This window comes from Entelurus aequoreus, linkage group LG19 (assembly GCF_033978785.1).
Source record: "Entelurus aequoreus isolate RoL-2023_Sb linkage group LG19, RoL_Eaeq_v1.1, whole genome shotgun sequence".
In the NCBI taxonomy this organism is placed as follows: Eukaryota; Metazoa; Chordata; class Actinopteri; order Syngnathiformes; family Syngnathidae; genus Entelurus; species Entelurus aequoreus.
The window spans coordinates 5,035,164-5,049,834 of record NC_084749.1 but is presented as its reverse complement, the minus strand read 5'-3'; the positions used below and the strand labels follow the sequence as shown (position 1 = coordinate 5,049,834).

Below are 14,671 nucleotides of genomic sequence, written 5' to 3'. Positions count from 1 at the left end.
GCTAGTTCTGTTTTAACGTCGGGTTAATATTGTGGAGGGGGCTAAATTGTTATGGAAAATAATAATGTAACGTTAGGTAATTACAGTACTCCCACCTTACATTCCTCAGGGACATTTGTATTAGATCTTTTAAGCAGGTGTTTTTTGTTTACATTGTTATTGCCTTCTGGTTAGCTAATGCTTGCCCTGCAGGTAATAGTCACTTTTCCACCCCTTTATATATTAGGTATAGTTGTAAGCCTAGTTGTTAAAGTGCACATCATTAATGTTAATTAAGCAATACCACATGAGAGGGAATGCTGTTTTTTAATTTGAGCACTGCTGTGATTCGGTTAAAGATAATCATAACATAACATTCTCATATAATATGTTAATTTGCTTTCTTTAAGTAAAAAAAAAGGTCAAAGACAAAGCTATTCGGTTTCTTGTGAGTATATACACTTCACTGCCGATTGGGGGGGCACCTAAAATCTTGCCTAGGGCGCCAGATTGGTTAGGGCCAGGCCTGGCCACATCGCAGTTATGTTGGGCCCCAGAGGGCTTCTTCTAACAGTGAATACTATTATTACACAATTTTTTATGCATTTTATTAGTAGATTTTTTTAAAAATAAAATGTAAAAGAAATATGGTAAGTTGCAATAATTTCACCTCAAAATGTAGTGTATATTACTATAAATGGAAAAACAGTACTGTTGTTTTTATGGTTTAAAAAAGGCAGTTCAGTTGCCAGAATTTTACTGTAAAATGTTTAAAAATTTTTTTTACTGTAAATAAAAAAAATGAGATTTTACAGTAAAATTTTGGCACCTGAGCTGACAGTTTTTGTTTTTTACGGCAAATCAAGAAGTGTATGTTTTTCGGTGTATTACTGTAAATGCCAAAACGGCACCACCGTTTATTACAGTAAAAAAAAAAAAAAGTACTGTTTTTTTCATTTAGAGAAAAATGCTGTAAAAACCACAGTAAATTTCACAATTTGACCATGAAATCTATTGCTACTTTTACATTGCACACTTTGATGGATAACTTGCTTTGAAATCATTATTATTAGTATTTAGTTCTATTTAAAAAATGGTTTGAATGTTTGATCATATGTTTTTGCATAATTAAACAATATTTAAGTTAATATAATTTGCACATGGAGTACTTACACTTTTTTCTCTGAAAAATAGAAAGAAAGAATACATTTAGTAAGAAAGGTTACAGTACTTTATTGATACATATTTCCAGGCTTTCGAAGGCCAAATAAAATCTGTCCCCCGGGCCTTGAGTTTTACACATGTGCTCTAGGATGTGCGTATCGATCCTGTGGTATCGATATATCGATACTCACACGCTACTCATTTGGCATCACTTTTCTGAAAAAAGTATCGATATAAACCAAAAAACGGCGTGTGGGGGGTGCAAGCATCACTTTCAGATGTTTTTGATGACTTACTTAACTTCCTATGTGCTGGGACAGCCCTGTAGCTGGCAGAGTATAGAGCTGGCCCAGTCACGTGACAGGAGACAGCCAATGAGCGTCGTCAACGTGCAACACACACACACACACACACACACACACACACACACACACACACACACACAGCCAGCCGACTGTAGCGATGCAGCCAGGCATATCCAGTGTTGTCCAATTGTTGACTTAAAACAGGCATTGTTTTGTTTTTTTTTAGTAATGTTTACTGAATATTTTTGTTTAAATGATTATCCTAAATTCAAATAATTTACACACAGGGGAACTGTTAGTTGAAAATTGCTTGAGTATATTTTAAAACAAGATAAGAAAGAGATACAATTTGGACATTCTTCATCTTTGCATTACAGTTTTATTTTTTACCAAGAAAATCTTGAATATATGATTGAATGTGATTTTGGTTTTAATCTGTAACATGATTTCTTACATTTCGAAAACATTAGCCTATTTCATATTTCATTAATTGCTAATTATATCACAAACTTTAAAAATAACTGCAGCTTCTTGCAATTGGGATTTGACTGCTAATTGGAAAGCCCTAATATTTAATTATTATTATATATAATATATAGTTATTATTATATATAATATTTAATTTATTTTTCATATTTATGTTATTTATTTTAATTTTACTTTTATTATATATTGACTATAATAAATGTGGTGATTTGTCTTAAATAATAACAATAGTAATAATATTTTTGACCTACAAAAAATTGCCAATAAGAAATTATTGGTATCGGTATCGGTATCGATGAAAATGCAAGAAAAAGTATCGGTATCGTATCGAATCCTAAAAGTGTGGTATCGCCCATCCCTAATGTGCTCTCGTGCTTTGTGCAAGCAATACTGAAGACCAAAATGGGGCCACAAACCAAATCTTAGCTGTTTAGGGCCACAAAAGGCCTAGAGCCAGCCCTGTATGGGCGTCACTAAATATTGAATTCCCAACTGTGAAAGATTTCTATGTTAACGCGCGCACGCACCCACATTATAGCACCGTGCACATTTAGTATTCACCTAATGTCAAGTTTATGGCTAGCGTTATAAAAGTATTTATTCCTTCACCTTCTATTAGAAAAGGTAATTAAATTAATGACTACAAGGATGTTGATTAACGACTGAATATAAAAACCTTTTAATGTAATTAAAAGTCAACATCAATGTGACCTATGACCTCCTACTGTACACTGAAAGTGATTTATGCCTTTGTATGGCGGCTATACTGTACTGTACATACACTTGCTTCTCCAGGGGCAGGGCGGGGTCCACTCTCTCGCCCACCATGGTGAGGCCCTCCTGGGGCATCCGAAACTTCACGCCCTCCGCCCGCCAGCGGGCTGGACCAGGGCCCCGGTGGACGCAGGCGCTCCGTGGGCGACGAGGAGCGGTCCCACTCTGGCCCGTTCAAACTGCACTGTGGGCACACATCAAAAAAACCCGTTATTTACACTTTACACCAACATCATCAAGATAAGACTTATTTGTCCATTGAAAAAACAACTCCCGTATTTTTCGGAGTATAAGTCGCTCTGTAGTATAAGTCGCACCGGCCGAAAATGCATAATAAAGAAGGAAAAAAACATATTTAAGTCGCACTGGAGTATAAGTCGCATTTTTTGGAGAAATGTATTTGATAAAAGCCAACAGCAAGAATAGACATTTGAAAGGCAATTTAAAATGTCTAAAGAATAGTGAACAACAGGCTGAATAAGTGTACGTTATATGAGGCATAAATAACCAACTGCTATGTTAACGTAACATATTATGGTAAGAGTCATTCAAATAACTATAACATATAGAACATGCTATACGTTTACCAAAACAATCTGTCGCTAAATCCCATGAAATCTTATACGTCTAGTCTCTTACGTGAATAATATTATTTGATATTTTACGCTAATGTGTTAATCATTTCACACATAAGTCGCTCCTGAGTATAAGTCGGCCAAACTATGAAAAAAACTGCCACTTATAGTCCGAAAAATACGGTACACCATATTTTCTGGACTATCGAGCGCACCGGTATATAAGCCGCACCTGATAAATTTTAGAAGACATTTTTTTCCCCCCTATATAAGCCGCAGATATATACGTTGCAAAATTAGTTATTTTCACAGAAAGATTTAATATATGTTTATTTACATACTGTGTCTGTAACACGGCAGTACAACGGCTGATCAAACAAAACAGAAGTCATGGTCATGGACCCACTAGCTGCGGAAGCTGGCTCTCCAATCAACTAAACAGACCTCAATAAGTCCACGGTGACGTTTTGGTGAATTTATCAAATTAAAACAATACAAAAATAATGCCATTTTAAGTTAATAATACTAACGTGTTAGCATATTAGCTAATGCTAACGACATTAGTTTAATTACATTACGATAGCCCGCACAAATATGCGTGAAAACACTCCGACAGACATCGCACATGGGGCGGTTTAGTAAGTAAGAATTGTTTTAGTTATATTGTAAAACTTACAAACGTTGCTTGGAGTGATGAATGAAGAATCCATACGAGTAGAAAAGTTATGGACAGCTAGAAGACGGAAGTAGCGCAGTGATCAAAGCATTTAAAAGTAATAATAGGCTTGTTTATTTTGGAGAAACCTGCTTAGCCACCCTCACTCCATCTCAAAGCCTGAACAGACTTTGCATTCTGATGTTCTTCACTAGTATAAAAACGGACTCTGATATAGACAAGGTTGGCTTCGACAAGTGTGGCAGCTTACTCAAATGTGGTATGGTATGTTATGGTATGGTACAAGTACAACAAAATGTTATTTTCACCACAAACCCGTTCTAGATTAGACAAACATTGTACAGGGTAACGGAATTTACGGCGCTCCGTAAAAGGTGGTGAAAAAGGTACTTGCTGGGGGAGGATGAGGTAAAGGATGAGTGAAAATCAGTTTTTGCCTTGAAAATCAACTTCCATTAAATCAGTTTTTGCCTTGAAAATCAACTTTTACTTAAAAATCAGTTTTTACCTTGAACATCAGTTTTTACCTTGAAAATCAGTTTTTAACTTGAAAATCTGTTTTTGCCTTGAAATCAACTTTTACCTTGAAAATCTGTTTTTGCCTTAAAAATCAGTTTTTAACTTTAAAATCAGTTTTTACCTTGAACATCAGTTTTTACCTTGAACATCAGTTTTGCCTTGAAAATCACTTTTTAACTTGAAAATCAGTTTTTGCCTTGAAAATCTGTTTTTAACTTGAAAATCTGTTTTTAACTTGAAAATCAGTTTTTAACTTGAAAATCAGTTTTTACCTTGAAAATCACTTTTTGCCTTGAAAATCAGTTTTTACCTTGAAAATCAGTTTTTGCCTTGAAAATCAACTTTTACCTTGAAAATCAGTTTTTGCCTTGAAAATCTGTTTTTACCTTGTAAATCAGTTTTTAACTTGAAAATCAACTTTTACCTTGAAAATCTGTTTTTTGCCTTGAAAATCAACTTCCATCCAATCAGTTTTTGCCTTGAAAATCAACTTTTACCTTGAAAACCAACTTTTACCTTGAAAATCAGTTTTTACCTTGAAAATCAGTTTTTGCCTTGAAAATCAGTTTTTACCTTGAAAATCAGTTTTTGCCTTGAAAATCAACTTTTACCTTGAAAATCAGTTTTTTGCCTTGAAAATCTGTTTTTAACTTGAAAATCAGTTTTTAACTTGAAAATCTGTTTTTACCTTGAAAATCAGTTTTTAACTTGAAAATCAACTTTTTACCTTGAACATCTGTTTTTTGCCTTGAAAATCAACTTCCATCCAATCAGTTTTTGCCTTGAAAATCAACTTTTACCTTGAAAATCAGTTTTTACCTTGAACATCAGTTTTTACCCTTGAACATCAGTTTTGCCTTGAAAATCACTTTTTAACTTGAAAATCAGTTTTTAACCTTGAAAATCAGTTTTTGCCTTGAAAATCAACGTTTACCTTGAAAATCAGTTTTTGCCTTGAAAATCTGTTTTTAACTTGAAAATCAGTTTTTAACTTGAAAATCAGTTTTTGCCTTGAAAATCAACTTTTACCTTGAAAATCAGTTTTTGCCTTGAAAATCTGTTTTTAACTTGAAAATCAGTTTTTAACTTGAAAATCAGTTTTTACCTTGAAAATCAGTTTTTAACTTGAAAATCAACTTTTACCTTGAAAATCAGTTTTTGCCTTGAAAATCAACTTCCATCCAATCAGTTTTTGCCTTGAAAATCAACTTTTACCTTGAAAATCAACTTTTACCTTGAAAATCAGTTTTTACCTTGAAAATCACTTTTTGCCTTGAAAATCAGTTTATACCTTGAAAATCAGTTTTTGCCTTGAAAATCAACTTTTACCTTGAAAATCAGTTTTTGCCTTGAAAATCTGTTTTTAACTTGAAAATCCGTTTTTAACTTGAAAATCAGTTTTTAACTTGAAAATCTGTTTTTGCCTTGAAAATCAACTTTTACCTTGAAAATCAGTTTTTGCCTTGAAAATCTGTTTTTAACTTGAAAATCCGTTTTTAACTTGAAAATCAGTTTTTAACTTGAAAATCTGTTTTTACCTTGAAAATCAGTTTTTAACTTGAAAATCAACTTTTACCTTGAAAATCTGTTTTTGCCTTGAAAATCAACTTCCATCCAATCAGTTTTTGCCTTGAAAATCAACTTTTACCTTGAAAATCAGTTTTTACCTTGAACATCAGTTTTTACCTTGAACATCAGTTTTGCCTTGAAAATCACTTTTTAACTTGAAAATCAGTTTTTACCTTGAAAATCAGTTTTTGCCTTGAAAATCAACGTTTACCTTGAAAATCAGTTTTTGCCTTGAAAATCTGTTTTTAACTTGAAAATCAGTTTTTAACTTGAAAATCAGTTTTTACCTTGAAAATCAGTTTTTGCCTTGAAAATCAGTTTTTACCTTCAAAATCAGTTTTTGCCTTGAAAATCAACTTTTACCTTGAAAATCAGTTTTTGCCTTGAAAATCTGTTTTTAACTTGAAAATCAGTTTTTAACTTGAAAATCAGTTTTTACCTTGAAAATCAGTTTTTAACTTGAAAATCAACTTTTACCTTGAAAATCTGTTTTTGCCTTGAAAATCAACTTCCATCCAATCAGTTTTTGCCTTGAAAATCAACTTTTACCTTGAAAATCAACTTTTACCTTGAAAATCAGTTTTTACCTTGAAAATCACTTTTTGCCTTGAAAATCAGTTTTTACCTTGAAAATCAGTTTTTGCCTTGAAAATCAACTTTTACCTTGAAAATCAGTTTTTGCCTTGAAAATCTGTTTTTAACTTGAAAATCCGTTTTTAACTTGAAAATCAGTTTTTAACTTGAAAATCAACTTTTACCTTGAAAATCTGTTTTTGCCTTGAAAATCAACTTCCATCCAATCAGTTTTTGCCTTGAAAATCAACTTTTACCTTGAAAATCAACTTTTACCTTGAAAATCAGTTTTTACCTTGAAAATCAGTTTTTGCCTTGAAAATCAGTTTTTACCTTGAAAATCAACTTTTACCTTGAAAATCAGTTTTTGCCTTGAAAATCAGTTTTTGCCTTGAAAATCAACTTTTACCTTGAAAATCAGTTTTTGCCTTGAAAATCAACTTTTACCTTGAAAATCAACTTTTACCTTGAAAATCAACTTTTACCTTGAAAATCAGTTTTTACCTTGAAAATCAACTTTTACCTTGAAAATCAGTTTTTGCCTTGAAAATCAGTTTTTACCTTGAAAATCTGTTTTTGCCTTGAAAATCAAATGTTACCTTGAAAATCAACTTTTACCTTGAAAATCAGTTTTTATCTTGAAAATCAGTTTTTGCCTTGAAAATCAGTTTTTACCTTGAAAATCAGTTTTTGCCTTGAAAATCAACTTTTACCTTGAAAATCAGTTTTTGCCTTGAAAATCTGTTTTTACCTTGTAAATCAGTTTTTACCTTGAAAATCAGTTTTTGCCTTGAAAATCAACTTTTACCTTGAAAATCAGTTTTTGCCTTGAAAATCTGTTTTTAACTTGAAAATCCGTTTTTAACTTGAAAATCAGTTTTTAACTTGAAAATCAACTTTTACCTTGAAAATCTGTTTTTGCCTTGAAAATCAACTTCCATCCAATCAGTTTTTGCCTTGAAAATCAACTTTTACCTTGAAAATCAACTTTTACCTTGAAAATCAGTTTTTACCTTGAAAATCAGTTTTTGCCTTGAAAATCAGTTTTTACCTTGAAAATCAACTTTTACCTTGAAAATCAGTTTTTGCCTTGAAAATCAGTTTTTGCCTTGAAAATCAACTTTTACCTTGAAAATCAGTTTTTGCCTTGAAAATCAACTTTTACCTTGAAAATCAACTTTTACCTTGAAAATCAACTTTTACCTTGAAAATCAGTTTTTACCTTGAAAATCAACTTTTACCTTGAAAATCAGTTTTTGCCTTGAAAATCAGTTTTTACCTTGAAAATCTGTTTTTGCCTTGAAAATCAAATGTTACCTTGAAAATCAACTTTTACCTTGAAAATCAGTTTTTACCTTGAAAATCAGTTTTTGCCTTGAAAATCAGTTTTTACCTTGAAAATCAGTTTTTGCCTTGAAAATCAACTTTTACCTTGAAAATCAGTTTTTGCCTTGAAAATCTGTTTTTACCTTGTAAATCAGTTTTTAACTTGAAAATCAACTTTTACCTTGAAAATCTGTTTTTGCCTTGAAAATCAACTTCCATCCAATCAGTTTTTGCCTTAAAAATCAACTTTTACCTTGAAAATCAGTTTTTACCTTGAAAATCACTTTTTGCCTTGAAAATCAGTTTTTACCTTGAAAATCAGTTTTTGCCTTGAAAATCAACTTTTACCTTGAAAATCAGTTTTTGCCTTGAAAATCTGTTTTTAACTTGAAAATCCGTTTTTAACTTGAAAATCAGTTTTTAACTTGAAAATCAACTTTTACCTTGAAAATCTGTTTTTGCCTTGAAAATCAACTTCCATCCAATCAGTTTTTGCCTTGAAAATCAACTTTTACCTTGAAAATCAACTTTTACCTTGAAAATCAGTTTTTACCTTGAAAATCAGTTTTTGCCTTGAAAATCAGTTTTTACCTTGAAAATCAACTTTTACCTTGAAAATCAGTTTTTGCCTTGAAAATCAGTTTTTGCCTTGAAAATCAACTTTTACCTTGAAAATCAGTTTTTGCCTTGAAAATCAACTTTTACCTTGAAAATCAACTTTTACCTTGAAAATCAGTTTTTACCTTGAAAATCAACTTTTACCTTGAAAATCAGTTTTTGCCTTGAAAATCAGTTTTTACCTTGAAAATCTGTTTTTGCCTTGAAAATCAAATGTTACCTTGAAAATCAACTTTTACCTTGAAAATCAGTTTTTATCTTGAAAATCAGTTTTTGCCTTGAAAATCAGTTTTTACCTTGAAAATCAGTTTTTGCCTTGAAAATCAACTTTTACCTTGAAAATCAGTTTTTGCCTTGAAAATCTGTTTTTACCTTGTAAATCAGTTTTTACCTTGAAAATCAGTTTTTGCCTTGAAAATCAACTTTTACCTTGAAAATCAGTTTTTGCCTTGAAAATCTGTTTTTAACTTGAAAATCCGTTTTTAACTTGAAAATCAGTTTTTAACTTGAAAATCAACTTTTACCTTGAAAATCTGTTTTTGCCTTGAAAATCAACTTCCATCCAATCAGTTTTTGCCTTGAAAATCAACTTTTACCTTGAAAATCAACTTTTACCTTGAAAATCAGTTTTTACCTTGAAAATCAGTTTTTGCCTTGAAAATCAGTTTTTACCTTGAAAATCAACTTTTACCTTGAAAATCAGTTTTTGCCTTGAAAATCAGTTTTTGCCTTGAAAATCAACTTTTACCTTGAAAATCAGTTTTTGCCTTGAAAATCAACTTTTACCTTGAAAATCAACTTTTACCTTGAAAATCAACTTTTACCTTGAAAATCAGTTTTTACCTTGAAAATCAACTTTTACCTTGAAAATCAGTTTTTGCTTTGAAAATCAGTTTTTACCTTGAAAATCTGTTTTTGCCTTGAAAATCAAATGTTACCTTGAAAATCAACTTTTACCTTGAAAATCAGTTTTTACCTTGAAAATCAGTTTTTGCCTTGAAAATCAGTTTTTACCTTGAAAATCAGTTTTTGCCTTGAAAATCAACTTTTACCTTGAAAATCAGTTTTTGCCTTGAAAATCTGTTTTTACCTTGTAAATCAGTTTTTAACTTGAAAATCAACTTTTACCTTGAAAATCTGTTTTTGCCTTGAAAATCAACTTCCATCCAATCAGTTTTTGCCTTAAAAATCAACTTTTACCTTGAAAATCAACTTTTACCTTGAAAATCAGTTTTTACCTTGAAAATCACTTTTTGCCTTGAAAATCAGTTTTTACCTTGAAAATCAGTTTTTGCCTTGAAAATCAACTTTTACCTTGAAAATCAGTTTTTGCCTTGAAAATCTGTTTTTAACTTGAAAATCAGTTTTTAACTTAAAAATCTGTTTTTACCTTGAAAATCAGTTTTTAACTTGAAAATCAACTTTTACCTTGAAAATCTGTTTTTGCCTTGAAAATCAACTTCCATCCAATCAGTTTTTGCCTTGAAAATCAACTTTTACCTTGAAAATCAGTTTTTACCTTGAACATCAGTTTTTACCTTGAACATCAGTTTTGCCTTGAAAATCACTTTTTAACTTGAAAATCAGTTTTTACCTTGAAAATCAGTTTTTGCCTTGAAAATCAACGTTTACCTTGAAAATCAGTTTTTGCCTTGAAAATCTGTTTTTAACTTGAAAATCAGTTTTTAACTTGAAAATCAGTTTTTACCTTGAAAATCAGTTTTTGCCTTGAAAATCAGTTTTTACCTTGAAAATCAGTTTTTGCCTTGAAAATCAGTTTTTGCCTTGAAAATCAACTTTTACCTTGAAAATCAGTTTTTGCCTTGAAAATCTGTTTTTAACTTGAAAATCAGTTTTTAACTTGAAAATCAGTTTTTACCTTGAAAATCAGTTTTTAACTTGAAAATCAACTTTTACCTTGAAAATCTGTTTTTGCCTTGAAAATCAACTTCCATCCAATCAGTTTTTGCCTTGAAAATCAACTTTTACCTTGAAAATCAACTTTTACCTTGAAAATCAGTTTTTACCTTGAAAATCACTTTTTGCCTTGAAAATCAGTTTTTACCTTGAAAATCAGTTTTTGCCTTGAAAATCAACTTTTACCTTGAAAATCAGTTTTTGCCTTGAAAATCTGTTTTTAACTTGAAAATCCGTTTTTAACTTGAAAATCAGTTTTTAACTTGAAAATCAACTTTTACCTTGAAAATCTGTTTTTGCCTTGAAAATCAACTTCCATCCAATCAGTTTTTGCCTTGAAAATCAACTTTTACCTTGAAAATCAACTTTTACCTTGAAAATCAGTTTTTACCTTGAAAATCAGTTTTTGCCTTGAAAATCAGTTTTTACCTTGAAAATCAACTTTTACCTTGAAAATCAGTTTTTGCCTTGAAAATCAGTTTTTGCCTTGAAAATCAACTTTTACCTTGAAAATCAGTTTTTGCCTTGAAAATCAACTTTTACCTTGAAAATCAACTTTTACCTTGAAAATCAGTTTTTACCTTGAAAATCAACTTTTACCTTGAAAATCAGTTTTTGCCTTGAAAATCAGTTTTTACCTTGAAAATCTGTTTTTGCCTTGAAAATCAAATGTTACCTTGAAAATCAACTTTTACCTTGAAAATCAGTTTTTACCTTGAAAATCAGTTTTTGCCTTGAAAATCAGTTTTTACCTTGAAAATCAGTTTTTGCCTTGAAAATCAACTTTTACCTTGAAAATCAGTTTTTGCCTTGAAAATCTGTTTTTACCTTGTAAATCAGTTTTTACCTTGAAAATCAGTTTTTGCCTTGAAAATCAACTTTTACCTTGAAAATCAGTTTTTGCCTTGAAAATCTGTTTTTAACTTGAAAATCCGTTTTTAACTTGAAAATCAGTTTTTAACTTGAAAATCAACTTTTACCTTGAAAATCTGTTTTTGCCTTGAAAATCAACTTCCATCCAATCAGTTTTTGCCTTGAAAATCAACTTTTACCTTGAAAATCAACTTTTACCTTGAAAATCAGTTTTTACCTTGAAAATCAGTTTTTGCCTTGAAAATCAGTTTTTACCTTGAAAATCAACTTTTACCTTGAAAATCAGTTTTTGCCTTGAAAATCAGTTTTTGCCTTGAAAATCAACTTTTACCTTGAAAATCAGTTTTTGCCTTGAAAATCAACTTTTACCTTGAAAATCAACTTTTACCTTGAAAATCAACTTTTACCTTGAAAATCAGTTTTTACCTTGAAAATCAACTTTTACCTTGAAAATCAGTTTTTGCCTTGAAAATCAGTTTTTACCTTGAAAATCTGTTTTTGCCTTGAAAATCAAATGTTACCTTGAAAATCAACTTTTACCTTGAAAATCAGTTTTTACCTTGAAAATCAGTTTTTGCCTTGAAAATCAGTTTTTACCTTGAAAATCAGTTTTTGCCTTGAAAATCAACTTTTACCTTGAAAATCAGTTTTTGCCTTGAAAATCTGTTTTTACCTTGTAAATCAGTTTTTAACTTGAAAATCAACTTTTACCTTGAAAATCTGTTTTTGCCTTGAAAATCAACTTCCATCCAATCAGTTTTTGCCTTAAAAATCAACTTTTACCTTGAAAATCAACTTTTACCTTGAAAATCAGTTTTTACCTTGAAAATCACTTTTTGCCTTGAAAATCAGTTTTTACCTTGAAAATCAGTTTTTGCCTTGAAAATCAACTTTTACCTTGAAAATCAGTTTTTGCCTTGAAAATCTGTTTTTAACTTGAAAATCAGTTTTTAACTTGAAAATCTGTTTTTACCTTGAAAATCAGTTTTTAACTTGAAAATCAACTTTTACCTTGAAAATCTGTTTTTGCCTTGAAAATCAACTTCCATCCAATCAGTTTTTGCCTTGAAAATCAACTTTTACCTTGAAAATCAGTTTTTACCTTGAACATCAGTTTTTACCTTGAACATCAGTTTTGCCTTGAAAATCACTTTTTAACTTGAAAATCAGTTTTTACCTTGAAAATCACTTTTTGCCTTGAAAATCAGTTTTTACCTTGAAAATCAGTTTTTGCCTTGAAAATCAACGTTTACCTTGAAAATCAGTTTTTGCCTTGAAAATCTGTTTTTAACTTGAAAATCAGTTTTTAACTTGAAAATCAGTTTTTACCTTGAAAATCAGTTTTTGCCTTGAAAATCAGTTTTTACCTTGAAAATCAGTTTTTGCCTTGAAAATCAGTTTTTGCCTTGAAAATCAACTTTTACCTTGAAAATCAGTTTTTGCCTTGAAAATCTGTTTTTAACTTGAAAATCAGTTTTTAACTTGAAAATCAGTTTTTACCTTGAAAATCAGTTTTTAACTTGAAAATCAACTTTTACCTTGAAAATCTGTTTTTGCCTTGAAAATCAACTTCCATCCAATCAGTTTTTGCCTTGAAAATCAACTTTTACCTTGAAAATCAACTTTTACCTTGAAAATCAGTTTTTACCTTGAAAATCACTTTTTGCCTTGAAAATCAGTTTTTACCTTGAAAATCAGTTTTTGCCTTGAAAATCAACTTTTACCTTGAAAATCAGTTTTTGCCTTGAAAATCTGTTTTTAACTTGAAAATCCGTTTTTAACTTGAAAATCAGTTTTTAACTTGAAAATCAACTTTTACCTTGAAAATCTGTTTTTGCCTTGAAAATCAACTTCCATCCAATCAGTTTTTGCCTTGAAAATCAACTTTTACCTTGAAAATCAACTTTTACCTTGAAAATCAGTTTTTACCTTGAAAATCAGTTTTTGCCTTGAAAATCAGTTTTTACCTTGAAAATCAACTTTTACCTTGAAAATCAGTTTTTGCCTTGAAAATCAGTTTTTGCCTTGAAAATCAACTTTTACCTTGAAAATCAGTTTTTGCCTTGAAAATCAACTTTTACCTTGAAAATCAACTTTTACCTTGAAAATCAGTTTTTACCTTGAAAATCAACTTTTACCTTGAAAATCAGTTTTTGCCTTGAAAATCAGTTTTTACCTTGAAAATCTGTTTTTGCCTTGAAAATCAAATGTTACCTTGAAAATCAACTTTTACCTTGAAAATCAGTTTTTACCTTGAAAATCAGTTTTTGCCTTGAAAATCAGTTTTTACCTTGAAAATCAGTTTTTGCCTTGAAAATCAACTTTTACCTTGAAAATCAGTTTTTATCTTGAAAATCAGTTTTTGCCTTCAAAGTCAACTTTTACCTTGAAAATCAGTTTTTACCTCGAAAAGCATTTTTTACCCTGAAAATCAGTTCACCTCAGACTGGACTCCTATGGTATAGGGGGCACAGACTGGGGCCGAGAAAACAAACTTGATAGCCGATAAGCACATATTCACATGTTGACACAGAAACCATAAGACTTGCAACAGGTGGGAAGGGGGCAGGCATCCGGCCTGATGCGCTGCTCCGTTTTCCGTCATATCATGTCTATCTTGCTCATATGGAGAAGTCCCACCAACTTTGGTTATTTTTCCAAGGTTTGTCTCGGTAGACTCCCTTGATTTTTCTATTTGGTACGATCCGTTTTAATCCAGTTTGTCTCTCTCTCTCTCTCTCACATTACAGCCATGTCAACAAAAGCCTTGGACAACAAAAATGGCTGCCGCGGCCCCACAATGCATTGCACAATCACATGCCTTTTCCAGCTCTGTTATAGACCCTTGCTTTTGTAAAGCGATGGAGACTACGGTGGAATAAAAGGTGCTCATTGAAACATGTACAGAATCCAGGGTTTGAGGTTCTTAACCAGCATGGTGAGAGGACTGTGCTGCTTGCTGCAATGACAGCAGGTGGTAGACATGTTGGCTCGGGTCAGAGACTTCAGATGTTTGAGGTTGAGCAGGGGTGATAGAACATATGCAAGGACCAACAGGGGGGGGGGTTGGTGTTCAGGGCGAGAGGTCACCTTGGTCCTTAGCAGAGGGCAGACCATGGCAGCGTGGACAACTACCACATCTCCAATAGAGGAAGACGGGGTGATAGGTGTGACAAATGGGAGACGGGAGTGAGAAAAGCACAGATGGCTTAAACAAAAAGCAGATCTGGGAGCGAGGCAGCGATGATTATGAGGTGAGACTCAAACTGGGTGCAAGATTTTAATGAGAGGAGGTGGGGGGGGGAAGTTACCATCAT

The 14,671-nt window shown here is 31.6% G+C and overlaps 1 protein-coding gene across 1 annotated transcript in view; it reads right to left on the bottom strand.

Annotated features, from left to right (window-relative positions):
- Positions 1-14,671, bottom strand: part of LOC133635021 (SH2 domain-containing adapter protein D-like) — a 110,479-nt gene that overhangs the window by 13,375 nt on the left and 82,433 nt on the right. The window contains 3 exon segments of the mRNA XM_062027721.1: positions 2,716-2,801; positions 2,803-2,873; positions 13,430-13,447. Of these exon segments, the coding sequence (XP_061883705.1) occupies positions 2,716-2,801; positions 2,803-2,873; positions 13,430-13,447 (175 nt within the window).